This window comes from Centrocercus urophasianus, unplaced genomic scaffold (genome assembly GCF_019232065.1).
Source record: "Centrocercus urophasianus isolate 14NV4802_14NV808 unplaced genomic scaffold, USGS_Curo_1.0 seq_23, whole genome shotgun sequence".
Taxonomy (NCBI): Eukaryota; Metazoa; Chordata; class Aves; order Galliformes; family Phasianidae; genus Centrocercus; species Centrocercus urophasianus.
The window spans coordinates 6674639-6690621 of record NW_024884789.1 but is presented as its reverse complement, the minus strand read 5'-3'; the positions used below and the strand labels follow the sequence as shown (position 1 = coordinate 6690621).

Here is a 15983-nt window from a genome sequence, read left to right as displayed (position 1 = left end):
CTCCCTCCGTCCCCCCTTTCCTCCTCCTCCTCTTTTTTAGAACAGCAATCGGAGATGGATGTCTCTCTTTGCCCTACCAAGTGCACTTTCTGGAGGGTATTTTTGCTCTGGAGCATTTGGGGAGACTATCTGCTTTCGGTGCTGGCTTGCCCTGCTAATTGTCTTTGCAGCAAGACAGACATCAATTGCAAGAAACCGGATGATGGGAACCTCTTCCCTCTCTTGGAAGGGCAGGATTCAGGCAGCAGCAATGGCAACACGAGCATCAATATCACGGACATCTCAAGGAACATCACTTCCATGTAAGTGGGCTGCTCTCCCGTGTGCCGGGCTCCGCTGCCCTCAGCGCTGTGCCATCGCTCGCCCCGTGCCAGCCCCGCTCTCCCTGCGGAGGACAACGATCGGGTTTTTCCCCTTATCCCATCGGGGAAAAAAAAAAAAAAAAAAACCCACCAAAAAAAATATATCGCAAACCAAGCCCAGCAACAGTTTGGCCAAGGCTTAAAAGGAATGAAGTAAATGGGATTTGATTCCTTAGCGGGAGAGAACAGCAGGCGAAGATGCTAAAGCTGCTGCTTCCTTTAACTGTTTGCTTCTGCGGAGGGAGGGGGGAGAGCGGCACGGCAGAGCCACACACCGCCACACATACCCAAATCGGGCAAGGAAAGCGCGTTCGGAGCCGTTTGCTCTTTTTTTTCCCCCCAGACTTTGGATCTAATTAGCGTGTCACTTCTTCACCCACCGCAGCAACGCTGCCTTTCGTGGCCAGGCTGCGCGTGGCTGTGGAATCTGTGCTTTCGCCTTATTAAGGCTTGGGGTTGGAGAGGGGAGGGGGGAGGAGGAGGGGGAAAGAGAAGCAGAACGGTGCACAGCATCCCTGGGTACCGAACCGCATCCCTGGGTACCGAAGTCCCGTCGCTGTCGCCCTGCAGCTGCGGTGCTGCGAGGGGCTTCGTGCGGGGGGGAGCGCTGGGAGCAGCGCTGGGGCACTTCGCGTTTGTTTGCGCGTTGTTTATCTGGAAAATCAACTCCAAGTAGCGAAGCCCACGTTATTCCCGTCTGAAAGGAACGGATCTCCTCCCGAATCCATCACGCCGTGCCTCCCTGTGTGCGTGGATAAAAAAAAAAAAAAAAAAAAAAAGCCAACCAAAAAAAAAACTAAACCAGCAAACCCATCCCCATCGCTTCCAATCTCCGTATTTTGCAGTACATTTTTTTTTGGGCGAGATGAACTCCGAGCCGTTTCATTATTCTTATGCTAATTGAAATGTGAGCATTTAGGGAAACGCAGCCCCCAGAGCGAGTTGCCAGTGGGAGTTGAGCGGAGAAGAGGTGGAATCCTTTATGCTGGCAGTTAAATGCAGCAAGGTTTGGCATGAGTAATGGAGGCTTATTTATTTATTCTTTTGCGTGGAGGGAGGGTTGCTTTGCCGGGTCTGTTGCGTTTGGTCACAGTGCGATTGCAGCAGAGCCATGGAGTAATTGCGGTGCTTCTTTCGCTTGTCACCTTTGCTGGGTACAAATGACTGGAGCAGCTTTCCCTGTCCAAGCAGATTTCCAGCCCCGATATCCCCCAGCCATGCCGCTGCCTCCCCGGCAAAGCAGCAATGGGGCAAAACTCATGCAGGGCTCCCTTCCCGGTGCCCCAAATCCATCCTGCGCCGTGGGGTTGGGGTGTTTTGCTCCGAATGGGGAAGTTGGAGGAACTCGTGTTGTTTTTTTTTTTTCCCCTGTGTTCCCTGTTTGTTGTGGTTTGGTTTTAACCCGTTGTGGAGCTGACAGCTCTGGGAAGGTGTTGGTGTGGGTTGTCAGAGGCAGGCAGACATCTGAACTGCTGCAAGAAGTGTTACTGCGTGGGTCCTTTGTGCCCAGAAAATGTCTTTGCTGCTTTGAAAAATGCTGATAAGCAGCCTGCAAAAAGGAGAAGGAGGAAAGAAGAAAAAGACTCAGCTCCGCAACTAGAGATGCTGAGAGAGAAGCCTCTCTGTGTTGGGGGTGAGGAGAAGGTGCCAGGTTTGGCTGGATGCACCCCTGAGCTGCTGCCAGCCCAACACCCTCCTCTCTGAGTTGAGACCAAGTGGGTGCAGGACTGGCATGATTTCCAAAATGCCACCAGAGGCTGAGACAGAACATGAGTGCAAACTTTACCCAGGAGGTCTGTGCTTCCAGGGGAGGTGGCTTGAGGCTGGTGCCTGTGGGAGCAGAGGGATGGGTTGGGTGATGGGGCTGCTTTCCAGTAAAGGAAGAGCTCCTTAGAGCTGGGTTGAACTCAGGTTCGTGTGGGGTGTGTGTGAGTGACATCGGGTCCAGCACCCTCCATGCTCAGGAGTGGTGGTCTCTGCTCCACCCTCTTTTGGCAAGCAGGAAGATGGAACACGGGGTGGTGAAACCACCCTGAGCTGAGTGAGGCCTTAGTGATGTCCAGATGAGAGGCTCCGCTTGGTAAGGGGCTGTTGGGAGAGTGCGGAGAGGGAAAGCCTCGACCATGAACACCATGAGCTGCCTTGGCACGTGCCTCCATATCCACATCAGTGCAGGGCAGTGACCCCTCTATGCCACCCCACCCCTCCCTGGCAGGTCCCAGGGAGCTTTGGATTATTTTGCATGTTTGTGATGGATTACAGAAGGGTGCCACCAAAGCAAGGAGGATGGAGGCACCCAGCCCATGGATTCCCACAGCAAGGTACCTCACACTTGGTGCTATATTGACTTTGCTGCTGCTGCTTCTGTTTTCCCACCTATCCTCCCTCTGGGGAGGGCGCAGCAGTCTCGGGGCTGGGTGGGTTTAGTTTTGGGTAGAATGTAGGGGCCTGGCAGACATCTCATGGCTTTGGGATCCATAGGGCCATGGGGCAGAGCAAGTGGATCCAGATCCAGGCAGGGACAGGTTAACAGCAAAGCATGAGATGAAAATGGAGGAGGCTGGTTGGCTGCCGTCCCCTGCCCTTTCCCAGCGAGCCCAGGAATGTCTGATTTTTAGACTGCATCCCCAGTGATGTGGCTCTGGATGCAGAGGGTCCCACCCAGCCGAGAGCTTGACATACAGCCCAGCTGCAGACCTCCCATCCGGCCTCACGCTGCTGCTTCCAGATCCAGGCAGAACAAGACCTGCGGGGCTGTGCTTATGCCATGCAGCGTGCAGCCAGGGTGCTTCCCCCCTTCGGCTCCCCACCTGTCAGGATTTGGGGATGCTGGGCTCGCCTGTGCTGCCTCGTGCCAGGAGTTACCCTGCTGGCAGTGTGGGCAGTGCCTGCACGCTCCTGCACGGTGCATGGGGAAGGGTGGATGGAGGAGTTTGCCATCTGGGCCTCCCTACTCCTCAGCTGTTGCTATGGCACTGCGGAGATGCTGCCAGGAAGGTGGCGGTGGTGGCCTGCGTTTGTCACCTCTGGCTCTTTTTTAGGCAGGGAGAGGTGCCCAGGTCTGCCTCGCTCCCTGATGCAACCTCTCTGGGGAGGATGGAGTTTCTTAGGGTAAAATATACCCTGCAAATCCACCCATTTGGGATATCTGTGCATCCAAGAGGAGATGGATCATCACAGAGCACCAATGGATGTGGGATTTGGGGGTCCGTTTGCTCACGCACCCAAAGGCGAGCACCTCACTTAGGGTTCTCCCTCTGGGGACAAGAAGAACAGCCCATGGCAGTGTCTGCTGCATCCCATGGGCACAGCTGGGAATGGGAAAACTGCATCAGAGCTGTGTGGGGTGAGAGCTGGGAGCCAGCACCAGAGGTACCCACGTATTCACGCATCCCCCTGGGAGCAGCACAACTTGCTTTGGTGACCCAAACAGGGCTCAAGTTGGGGATTGCTCTGCTTCAGTCCTGCTGTGCTCCATGTGATGCTGCTCTCTGGAGACAAAAGGCTCTGTGTCCCCAAAGCATCCCGTCCCATTGTTCTTCCCACCTCCTGGTCCCTGAGGTTTTGGCTGCTGCAGGATCTATTCAAAAGGGCCCTAATTCAACGCAGCTTTGTTTTGCACAGCCCTTGTTTATGCAGAATGGCTGCCCCAAAGTGAAATCCCTGCGGGGGAGGGAAGCACAGCACCAGGCTCGGAGGATGGAAGAAGGTTCAGAGACGCTTGGGATGAGGAGGAGGGCTGGCATGGTCCTGTTGTCCTGGAGATGCCTTAAGCTGAGAGCAGTCATCCTGACTGCCAGGGTGCTGTGGGATCAGGTCTGTGGCAGGTGTTGCTCTATTTTTTTTGGAGCATTTGAACTTGTGTTGGTGCTTGGGCTTGTTGGGTCTGTGCCCTGCCCTGATGACCTTTCTGCTGGAACAGTCTTGGATGGATACATTTCCCTGGCACAGACAACGTCTGGGACCTGCTGTACTTTTGCAGCCTGTCAGGCTCTGTGCAGGGGTGGAGCAGAAGGATTTGGGACAGATGTGGTGTTGGGAGAAGTTGGCCATCAGGGCCAGTGCTCAGCTCGCCTTTCTCAGCCATGGCCAAACCACGTCAGAGCAGAGAACATCAGGCACCAAGAGCTGTACCCCTGGTCTGTACCCTGGGGCACGGGATTTCTGCTGGGCTCAGTTCTTGCCAGTCTGTAGGTCTCTGCCCTGCACAACCCACCTGAGGGTTTCTCCAGGGTGGAGGCAGTTTTGTGCTGCTCAGACACCCCAGGACTTTCTTGCTGAGCTCAGCCTGGGGCCTGGTCATGAGGTGACACAGCTAGGTTTCAGGGTGCATGGGACATCTTCCCAGCCCTCACCTCCTATTGGGTTTGGGGAGCTCTGTGCCAGCTCTGCCTGCTGGCTCCTCTCCCTGCACTGGGAGGATGCTCCAGGGCTAGGACAGGCATTTCACAGGGGAAGAACTAGAGATCGGGGGAAAGAGACTGAGGGCTGACCTGTTTGCTATTCTTTGGGGCTTAGAGATGTTTTAAATGTGGCTTTTTCTATGCACCCCTCCCCAGCAAACCATTACTGGGTGTCCTTTGGGATCCCCAGAGGTTGCACTCAGCGATGCTCCCCAGCACTCCGCCTTCTGCACCTGCTGCTAGGGGGTGCCTGCTGATTCATTCTGCTTGGATTTGGTGCATCCCATCAAGTGGGGTGTGAACCAACTCCTGATCCCACCAGGCTTTCAACAGTGAGCATTAATAATGCTTGCAGCTCACCTGTTCAGCATGTTATTTATGGGGCATAGCAGTGAAATAGCAGTAATTTTGAGCTTTGGGCTTCCTGTGGCGGGGGCTTCGATAGGTTGCACGGATGCTTTCAAAGCAGCTGTTTGACAGCAGCTTCCACAAATGCTCTCCTGCATCAAAGGGTGCACAACCGAATCCTTTGCATGCCTGCGGAGGGCAGAGGCGGACCTTGCTGTGGGTCGTGCACGATGGCAGTGTGTTGCAACCTGAGTTTCTGCCCCGTGCTCCTTCTCTCTGCTCTTACCAGCCTTTCCCCTCCCACTTTTCGAGGGGCGGCTGAGCCGCTAGAGGGCAAGCGGCTGCGTGAGACGGCTCGGGTGAGGCTGCAGCATCCCTGCATCCCTCCACTCCTGCATCCCTCCGGGCAGGTCCCGGCTCTGCACCCTGCTGTGCCGTGGTCCCTCCTGGTCCGACCCTGGGTGCAGTGAGAGGATGCAGCAGAGCATCCTCCCATGGAGCAGTGGCAGCAGCAGTGCCAGGAATGGAGGCGATTTGCAGCTTTTTGGAAGCCGTTGACCCACGTGGAGATGATCTGTTTGAAATGCTGGGTGAGATATGTCCGATAGGGACAGCGTGCAGGTGTTGTCACAGCTTCTGGCTGGGAGTGAGCCACAAAATGTTTGTTCACGTCGCTGTCCGTTTTGCTGATGGGGAACCTGAGGTGTGGAACAGTGCTCCAAGCAGCATGCTGGTGACACAGACCCTTCAGCCGATCTCTGGATTTGGCACAGAGGAAATAAAGCTGCCAGTCCTGTGACATCAGGCAGCCGTGAGAGGTGTCCTCAGGGAAAGCCTGGATGCAGAGGGAAGAGGGCACAGCTGAGAGCTGTCTCTGGCTGCCTGCAGGCTGAGTGCAATGCTCTTTGCTCTTTCAGTTAGCTCTTTGCTGCAGGAGTCAGGTGGAGGCTGGAAGCCTGGAGAGGTTGTGTGGCTCTCCCCATAGACATACGCTGAGGATATCCTGGTGTGAGATGGAGAAAGAGTGCGCAGAGGTGGAAACTGATCATGACCCAACAGCCATCCTCCATTTGTGGCTCCCAAGAGTGCTACCCACCCCTCTGGCATGCTGGCTGAAGATGAGCCCAGTGCTTCCCTGCTGGCAATGGGCACGTCCTGCCAGCATGGTGGAAGGGCTGTGACACCCAGTGGTCCCAAAATGCAACAGCAAACAGGTCCCCAACATCAGAATAGGGACGATGATTTGTGGGTCTGGAAGGATGCTGTGATAGGAAAAGGGTGGTAGGCACTGCTTAGAGCTGTGGTTTTGCTCAGAGCTTCACTTCAAGGAGCAGGGATTAAACTCCACTTGGAAGATCTGCACAGCAGTCATTGCTCTGCTTATGTATAGCTATTGAGCAACCAGCTTGTGTCACTGTGGGGATGGGGAGAAAGGGAGATCAGAGATGGTGCAGGTTATATTTATGTGCTTGTGCTTTTTCATTCTCACCACACCACCCTATTCCCTGTCCCACTCTTGTGAAGCTGGGGACCCTGTCCTGTCCTCTCTGTGTGACACCCAGCAGTAGCTCTGGACCTTGCTTGCATGGAAGAGCAGCACTAGGAAAATACACTGCATTTTTATCTTGTTTCCATGTGATGCAGCCTTTGGGAATCCAAAGCAGAGGCCAGCACTATAAATGCAGCAGGCTTTCCTCCAGCTGCTGCACAGTGCTCTGCTGTAGCAGACAATGGAGCATTAGGGACCATCCCTGCCATCTCCTCCACTCTCTTCTTCTCCCAGCTTCAGGCTGTCTACATGGTGAGGGAAACAGCTTGCTTAACCAAAGCTTTGGATTTGGCACAGCCTGTGTAAGTTCCTCCTAGGTGCCATTCCCAGTCCTATCCCAGCTCCTCATCCCCCTTGCCATTCTGCCTCACCCTCCTGCCTTTCACTGGATGACGCACCCCAGCCTACTGTGCTTCATTGCTGCGTGGAAATAGTTCCCAGCAACCTCATCCTTGACCTCTGTGAGGGCCCTGTCTGTCCCTGGGGGGCTGAGAAGAGTGTGGCAGGGCAGAGGAGCCCTAACTTGGGCTGTTCAGGGCTGCTCCTTAAGTAGCCCTCCTGGAGCTCTACCCACATGGATCCTGCTAGCAAGTGTTAATGTGGGAATGCTTGAGTAGATGCAGGTGCTACCGGAGACCATATGTACAAACTAGCAGATTTCAGCAAGATATGGAGTCAGGGATGCTGTGTGTTCCTGGCTCCCCAGCATCCCTCCCCTGGGACATTCTCTGTGCCAGCACAGTGTGTCTCAGTGTCACTGGGGATGTGTTCCCAGCTTGAGCCTCATGGGCTGTAGACATTTCTGTATCTCCAGTAGCCATCGCAGGATGGGCTTTGCAGTGGGGAAAGCAGAGCAGCACAGAGCCAAGTCCGTGTGAACACAGCAGCCTGATGCTGTCTTGGGAAGGACCATGCAACTTGCTTTGAGTTGGGGTAGGTGATGGAGGCTGTCCTTCGGAGCAAAACCTGAACTTGGGAAGCATATGCAGGGCTTTTACAGGATGCAAGTGTATGTGTGCCCTGGTTGGGCAGGGAGGGACCTGTCTAAGAGAGTTCTCCATTGGGCTGGCTCATTTGGGGTTAATGGTGCTGTGCAGGCCACAGCTGGGGCTGATTTGGAGGGGGCAGAGCCTAAGGAGGCTAGAAAGGGATCAGCTGGGGAGGCTGGGGCAGGTGGTGGTGGTAGCAGTGCTTCCGGGAAGAGGCTGTGAAGTGGTTTGTGGAGGAGTTTCTGGAGCTCTCAGGTACGAAGCTATGTGGTTGTCTGGTCTCTGGGTTGGGCAGCACTTGTGCTGGGAGCTGTGTGCTCAGTGGAGGCTGTGTGTTTGCTTGTTATTGTCTTTTTTTTCTTGTCTTTTCCTGTTACTTTGTTCTATGGGCTCGGTCTGACTCCCTGAAGCTCCAGCTCTCTTAGCTCCTGCAGTGTGTCTGAGCTTTACTGCTTTGGAAGCCCTGGTTCTTGTGCTCCCCTGTAGGTATGATTGAGCTGCGTTCCCTGATGTTCCTGGCCTGAGCTGAGCTTGGTGTTGCTGCTTCATACTGTATATAGACCCCATAACCCACGTGGAGCCCCTGGGTGGGCTGTGCTTGTCCTGCTATGCTTTGTGCTGCCCTGCCCCATGAGAGTACTCCCTGGCTCCAAGAAGCACTGGGAGCAGAGATTTATTTATTCAGAGACTTAATTAGCATCTTTAAATATTAAATAGTAAACAAGCCGTGTCTAGCGGGATCAACATTTACAAACAGGGATTTTATTTTATTTAATTTTTTTCCCGTCCCTCTGTGGGACGTGCACTTGTGTTGTAAGGAGGAGCAGCTGTGTGTGAGCTGCGGTTGGGGAGGGATGAGCCTAAGGCACTACTGGGGGGAGGGAGCAAGCAGCCAGAAGGGCTGGGGAAAAGGAGGCAGGGATGCAAACGTGCTGGGAGGTGTCTCAGGGTATTGGAGCATTGTAGTGCAAGGCTTGGAAGTTCTCTGCAGGGCGTGCAATGCACGAGGTGTGCTGAGAGGTGGGGTCTTCTTGCGAGCAACAAATTGCAACCAAAAGGTGGTGGTCTCTGCAAGGGGAGGTGTTTTGCAGCTGATCTGCATGCCATTATCTCTGCAAATGGAGGCCTGCCTGTAGCAGATTACACTGGGGGTTATTTATTGGCAAAGCGCTGTGCAGTTTTAATTTTTCCTTTTTGCTTATTCAGGCTTTAGCTCCAGAGGAAAATAGCCTGGGGTGGCTATGAAATGGATTCTCTCTGCCCCATTAACTTATTCAGTGAGTTTAATGGGCCTTTTTTCTCTGAGCCTTGAAGCCATCATTAAAAGGCAGAGATTTATAAAAGCAAAGATACTCCTGAGTGTTAGTCAAACTTTGGGGCAGAGGGGTGGAGGCAGCAGTTGGTGTGGGATGTTGTGTGCCTGCTGGGGGCACAGCTGTGACATCGTTTGGGCAAGGCTCAGTGCTCACCTGTGTCCTGAGCTCTCCTCCCTCTGCTAGAGGAACCTGTCCTACTGCAACCCTTGTGCTGAGCAAGTCAGTGCTGCAACAGGAGTGGGCTCTGTGCAAAAGTTAGGCTTGTAGTCAGGCAGTTGTGTCAGCGAGTCTGGAGAAAAACAGAATCTGGAGGGTGGCTGGAAAAAGAGCCCAAGATGCAATGCCTGAATGAGCCCCTTCTCTGTGTCCCAACGCCACAAAGTGTTTCAAATGCATTTTTTGCAGAGGCTGTGTTCAGTGTGAGCAACTGATAGCGAGAGGAGCAGGAAAGGGCTGGGAGCAAAGCAGGATGGCTTGAATTGTTCCTGAACTTAAAGTCAAATATGTGTAGAAAATCTGGTCCTGGAGGCTCCTGGCCCATTGCATGTCCCCAGGTGCTTCAGCAGTTTGTGCTGATGGGAGGATTTTACATTGGGGTGGAGCAGAGAAAACTTTTCTCATATCTTTCTGTATGTTTTCAGTGCTATGTTCTCCTTTGTATATTCTGGCATTTGAGCCTCTGCTCAGGTGTAATCCATGCATCTCTGCACCCATCTTGCTTCTAGCACTGGGGAGCTGAGCAGCAGCACTGCAGCATTGGAACTGAGCTCTGAGCCCCTGAGGGTGCTGTGGCCAAGATGTGATGCTGTGAAATGGGAGGATCCCTGGTGCTGGCCTGTCTGTAACCTCCAGAGCAAGGGGGAGATTGGTGGCAAATCCAGCTGCTCCCATGTGCCTCTCTGGGTCACAGTAATTAGCAAAGGAGATGCTCTTTTCCCAATAAGCACCAATAAAAAGGACTTCTCCCCTGCGCCTGTAAATTCTTGCCTCCTCAGTGCTGTTACCTCCTGTGTAAATTGCTGCTGACCCCATAAATCAGCTGTGCTTTGCTCCAAGTCCTCTTGGAGTGCCCCTTTCCTGTAAATCCTCTGTCCCATCAGCAGTAAATCCTGAGCCCCTGTGCAGCTCCCTGACCTAGGGGGGTGCAGGGATGGGCTCATGGAGAGCACTGCTCCTCCAGGACTGCGTTAGTTTTTGAGATGTAAAAATAGCCACAGCAAAGAGAAAAATCTCCATTATCCCTCAAGTGCTCAGGGTCATCTCCTGACCCAGCTTTGCCATGCCCATTTTGTTTTCTCTTTTTTCATGTGGGTACTGAAGGAGTTGCAAGCAGTGGAGTTTCCTTACAGAAACGGCCATCTGCTGGGGTGCTGCTGCTGCCCCATTGCTGAGCTCTAGCTCCCAATGAGCTGCAGGGATGGCTGTGCTGTGGTTTTTTCCCTTGTGAAAACCTGGGGCAAGGCGTGAGGCACAGACCTGAACCTGGGGGTGAGCAGGAACCCAGTGTGGTGCTGCCAGCTCAGTGCTGCAGACTCCATTGTTCGTGTCTTTGCTGTGGTTGAAGCTGGTGGCAGAGCAGGGTCTTTAGCATGGACAGGTGTTCTGCTGGGTGCACACAGCTGATGCAGAGCCATGGGGTCGGTGTGCCAGCTGCTGTTAAGTTAGGAGAATGCTGAGCATTGCTGTGTGCAAGGACTTGGAGAGCAGGAGCTGGGTGCGTGCAAGCAGAGCTGCCTTCCTCCTAATGAGCAGGAGCAGCAATCACCTTGCAGTCAGACACCTGAGTTCTTTCCCAGCTGCTCGAGGCTGGTGCTGCAGCAGGATGAGGCTGCTGGTGCATCTGGGGATGGTGCTCTTGGCAAAGAACTGCCTCCATGCAGGGTTTGGAGGCTTCCCTTGGACTCCCCACTGAGCAAAGCAGTAGGGAGAGCTGATTACCCTCTGCTTTCCTTATTTGTCCTTCTGGGGATGTATCCACCGGAGTCATTTGTGGCTCAGTCCAGTCTGATTCAAGATAAAGGGCAATGCTATGGAGTAAAGTAGGAGGGTGGTGCTTTGGGCACTAATAAACTGTTCAGCCCCTTGGCTGTGCTCTGCACTGAACCTGGGTTTGACCCAGCTCGCTGTATCCTTCAGACCTTTATCCTGCTGCCTATTGTGCTTTTTTCCCTATTGTTTTTTTTTTTTTTTTTTTCCACTCCCAGCAACTCATGACTGAGGCTGGTTGTGTGTTAACACTGGCACGTGGTACCTTGTGAAAGGCTGGAGCAGATGCATGGCAGCAGCACAGGGATGCTGATAGAGGTGGGGAAAGCAGGGGGCAGCGGAGGAGAGCAGAGGCAGATTTTTAGAAATCCATAGAAATAGCAAAAAATAAATTTCCAGCAAACACTTCCAGTCCCACAGTATTAAGAAAGTGAAGCACTAGAGGATAAGGAAAGCATGAGCAATAACAGCGGGGATTTAGGAAGAATAAATCTTGCCAGACAAACCTGATTGCTTTTTCTTTTTTGATGGAATCGCAAAATTAGTGGCTGAGCAGAACGTGGAAATCCTAATATATTTGGATTTAGTAAAGCATTTGATATAGTGTCTTGCCAAATCTTACTCTTAAAATTAGTTTGGTTTGCCTTGGATAGGATGCTGCTGAAAGGAGGGGAAATAGGCTGTAGGTTCCTGAGCAAATAGTGGTGGAAAGAGAAAGAAGAGGGGGAAAAAAAGAAGTCCTTGGGATGGTCAGGTTACTGTGGGAGGAGGCTGGGGTGGATCTTTGCTGGGGATGGGTGCATGGTGGCCGGGGGTGTCCCCAGGCTGCAGCATGGGTCTGGCACCTTGTCGCCTTTGCCCCTGTGCAGCATGGAATTGTCAAGCTGCCCATTTCACAGCTTGTTTTTCCGGCTATTACTGAAGAAGTGGGGAAAATATTCAGTGTGGCTGTTGGAAAGAACATCTCTGACCCGTGGAGTCAGGCACGTCTCCTCAGGGAAACCTTCTGTCTTGGAGCAGCCGGAGAAAGCCGTGGGGGGATTGGGGCCATCTGATGGGGGAACCTCCTGCCTGGGGCTGTGATATAGACTAAAGGCATCAGTGTGCTGCCTCTTCGGTAGTTGTCTGTGAATGTAAAGATACTGTAGGGATGCAACATGCTGGGACATGGTTTAGCGGGCGTGAGGGTGATGGGTCAACTGTTGGTTTAAGATCATCACTGTAGAGGTCTTTTCCAACCTTAATGATTCTATGTCTGCAGCTTGCTGGGGGGGATGTTGTGTTGTGTAGGGAGTTGTGGAGCTGGGAGTTTCTTCTGAAAGATGACGGGACTTTGATTCAGTGCCCCTTGGGGGAAACACAGGGTTTGTTCACCTCTTGCATTGCTCCCCACCAAAACCCAAAGCTAAGACCACTCATGGGATTTTTTTTTTTGTTTTTTTTTTGTTTTTTTTGAAGCCAGGCAGGGTTCAGGAGGTATTTTTAGCTGTTCTAATTGTGGCAAATAAATGCCATTTTTACTTGTTGGGATTGAGCTGCGGATAAATCACAACTAGTTCTAATGATGATAATTACCGGATTTCAATATTTATAGAAACGGGCGCTTCCTTCGTATCGGCGGCTGCTGCTGTGCTCTCACCTTCACAGATCGAAACCTTGGCTTGTTATCACTGCAGCTATTTATTTACTTGCACATTTTTAACCCGCGGGTGGCAAAGCAGGGGGGATGTGGAATGATATGGGCTTACTGGGGTCGTATCTTCTGGGCTGAGGATGAGTCAGAAGCATCTTCTGAGGGGCTGCTGGCTGCGTGCTCGCTTTGTGGGCGCCCTTGAAAGATGGTCCAACTGTGCCTGGCAGGGCTGGAACCCCTGAAAGGTGGCTTTGCATATTTTTGCATATGTTAATTCCAAAAGTTGAAAATATTAGGTAAATAAATGCATGTGTGGCATCCCATCATCACACCTGAGCTGGGAGAGCCATGTGGCTGCCCCAAGCTGTTCCTATCCCGTGCATCCTCATGGGTATCTGGACCCTTGCACCCAGCAGGTTGGGAGCTCCCCCTCCCCACAAGGTGTAGAAAAGATTCACTTACTCAATTTGCTATCTCTCCAGCGCCACATAAGCTGTATTGATAAATTAATCTTATATTGTTGTGACTAAACAGCCCTGCAATTTTTTACACTGTGCAGTCTAATCTGCCTTGACAGCTGTATCATTAGTTTATATTTGTTGTAATCTTATTTGCTGTATATCGGCTGGGGCCGAGGCAGCACTGTGCTGTGTGCAGGTTCTGGGTGCTGCTGGTGTCTCAGGGTGCAGATGGGATGGGCACAATGGGGACTCTGGGTGCCCAAGGAACCAACCCTGATACACTGCTCTTCCAATGGATAGGTAATATCAGCTTTGGGGCTGAGCCAGCCTCATCATGGGAGATGCTGCTGAGGTTTTTGTGGGACAAGATAAGGGTGCTGAAAGAGTGAGGTGTTGGAGAAGTGGCATCTTAAGATGGACTGCTGGATGATGGATAAGTTGTTTGTCTGTGCTTCAGTTTTTTTGGGTGATGGGGTGGTGTATGCTCCACTTCTGGGGTGAGGATTGTTGGGATGGTGTGGTGGGAAAGGGGCTGTGGGAGCAGGATTAGTGTGGGAATATGGGGCTCTGCACTGGGATGAGAATAGTGATGAGACATAGTGTCATGAGATCACGGTTGCAGTGATGTGATGCAATTAAAGGATTGCAGTTCCCTGTGTTTGCTGTTCCTTGTCCACACACGGTTGGGCTTCAGGCTGGATATCAGGAGAAATCTCAGAAAGAGCAGCAATGCATTGGCACAGGCTGCCCAGGGAGGTGGTGAGGTCACTGTTCCCGCTATTCAAGAGCTGTGGAGATGTGGCACTGAGGGATGTGGTCAGTGGGGTGGGTTGGAGTTGGACCTGGTGATCTCAGTGGTCTTTTCCGACCTTTGCAGATTTGCAGATTGCTTCTTTGCTTTGCAAGCAGGTTTGAACAGCACTTGTTGCCAAAACTGTGGAGCAAAATGTTCTGGGCTGGTGCAATGACGTTTCTGGGAGCAGGGAACAAAGAGGTTCTGGTATGCACTAAGATGATCAGGGTGGGAAGCACTTTTTTTTTCTGCTGCTTTGTGCTTTAGGTCTTCAGCCTATTAAATCTGGGCCAGAAATGACAGCATGCATCACTGGAGCACTGGCTCCTCTTTGCAGCATCTGTGACCAAGGGTATGTGGCTCAGTAACAGCTCAGCCCTTTCTTCTCTCCTGTGTGCAGTGCATTCTTCTGGGAGAACATGTAGGCAAGGCTGAAGGTGCACATAGCTCCCAATGTTGATGTGCTTCTTGAAGCTTGAGGATGCAAAGCGTTGATTTAGGACTTTAATCAGGACTTGTGCCCAAAGGACAAGCAGGATCTGGCAGCTCTGTGCTAAACTCAGCATGGCATTCACCCCATGGATGTGCAATAGTGCATCTCAGTACCATGATGGCACTGCCCATATGCTGCAGGACCAAGGCAGAGGGGGGGGGCATGCTGCGTGACAGACTCTGAGGCTGCTCATACAGCTGATGCAGGAGGATGGAGATGAGAGATGGGCAGCATCAATGTAAATGTAGGAAAAACCCTGCTGCAGGGAGATGGATGCTTGGGGAAGCACCCAGCTCAACATCTGCATCCTGCTCATTGCCAAGCGTGCAGAGGTGCTGTGAAACGAGCTTCATGCGTGGTGTTCGAGGCGGGGATGTGGCAGCACATGGTGAGCAGCAGAAACCTCCCTTGAGGGATGCACAGCACCTGTGACAAAGCTTGCCTCTTCTCCTGCTGCCCTGCCTGTGCTTATCTCTCTGCCTACATCTGGCAGAGGTACTGCTGGGGAGGCTGCACCTTGTTGCTGTTTATAACCCTTAGCCAGTGTGAGGGTGTCCTGATTTATTATTTTCTTTAATCCTGGCTTATCCCTGGGTGATTTGCAGGTCCCTACCCTGATTCCCAGATGAGTCTCAGTCAGCCATCAGTGCCCATCATGGCTTTAAGGTCTGGATCCTGTGCAGCTTGGAATAACTTCCAGCACAGCCAGTTCCTGGGCACTGGTGTCAACTGGGAACTGCAGGGAGTTCTGGCTGGCACTGCTATGTTCCACCCATACTGATGAGACCATTTCCATAGCAACTACAGAATTTTTTCAAAAGGGAGATAGGGAGAAGATGTTAAAAAAACAAAAGCTACCCAGCTGCAAACTGCCTTGGGCAGAAGCTGTTGGTCAGCAGGTGTGATGCATGGAGGTTTGGGTGACTGTGGGTTGTCCCTTAGCTGGGGTGGCTTCCTTGCCTCAGTGTTGGGTCCTTGTGGCCAGGAAATCATGATGCTCTCATAACCTAGAATATGGAAACTAGAGGTGATGATTGTATTAGGATTGCTGGGCAGGGCTGTGGTGTGCTCTTGGGATGGGGATGCTGGGAGAGGTCCTGCCCTCACCTCCCACTACCCTGCTGAGCCAGTTCATGGGAGCTCCAATTCCTGGTTGAATTCAGATGTGTTTCTCTGCAGGAAACTTGCAGAGTGAATTACTGTAATGTAGCACAGCTGCTTTCTTGCACTGGGCAGCCTTATGTTGTGCCTGATCTGGTGGGTTGCAACCCTGCCTGCAGCATGGGAGCTGATACTAGATGATTTTTGAGGTCTTTTCCAACCCTATCCATTCTGTGATGATTCTGCAGTTGAGAGTAGCTGTGTCTGGATGGCAGCCTGGAGTTGGTGGCCAGCAGTGGGGCTGTGGGTAGGTGTGCTGGCCACCAGGCAACCGAAATGTGGTGCTGAGGGGTGGCCTGATGGCATCATGCACCGTGAAACCCACCCTTATTCTTCCTCCTGCAGAGCAGAGCGAAACACATCAACCTCTCCCCATCGCACTGCGGTGCCCACAGAGGGAGGAGTGCTGCAGGAGGGCTGTCCCACACCAGCTGCTGTCCCCAGTGAGCCCCAGCCTGGCACATAGCACAGGCTCTCAGGCCCCAGCTG

At 52.6% G+C, this 15983-nt stretch overlaps 1 protein-coding gene across 2 annotated transcripts in view; it reads left to right on the top strand.

The window, feature by feature from the left end:
* Positions 1-54: 54 nt before the first annotated feature.
* Positions 55-15983, top strand: part of NTRK3 (neurotrophic receptor tyrosine kinase 3) — a 177440-nt gene continuing 161511 nt past the window's right edge. For both annotated transcript variants that reach the window (XM_042824711.1, XM_042824712.1), the window contains exon 1: positions 55-302. In XM_042824711.1, coding sequence (XP_042680645.1) covers positions 55-302 — 248 coding nt within the window. The remainder of the gene's footprint in view (positions 303-15983) is intronic.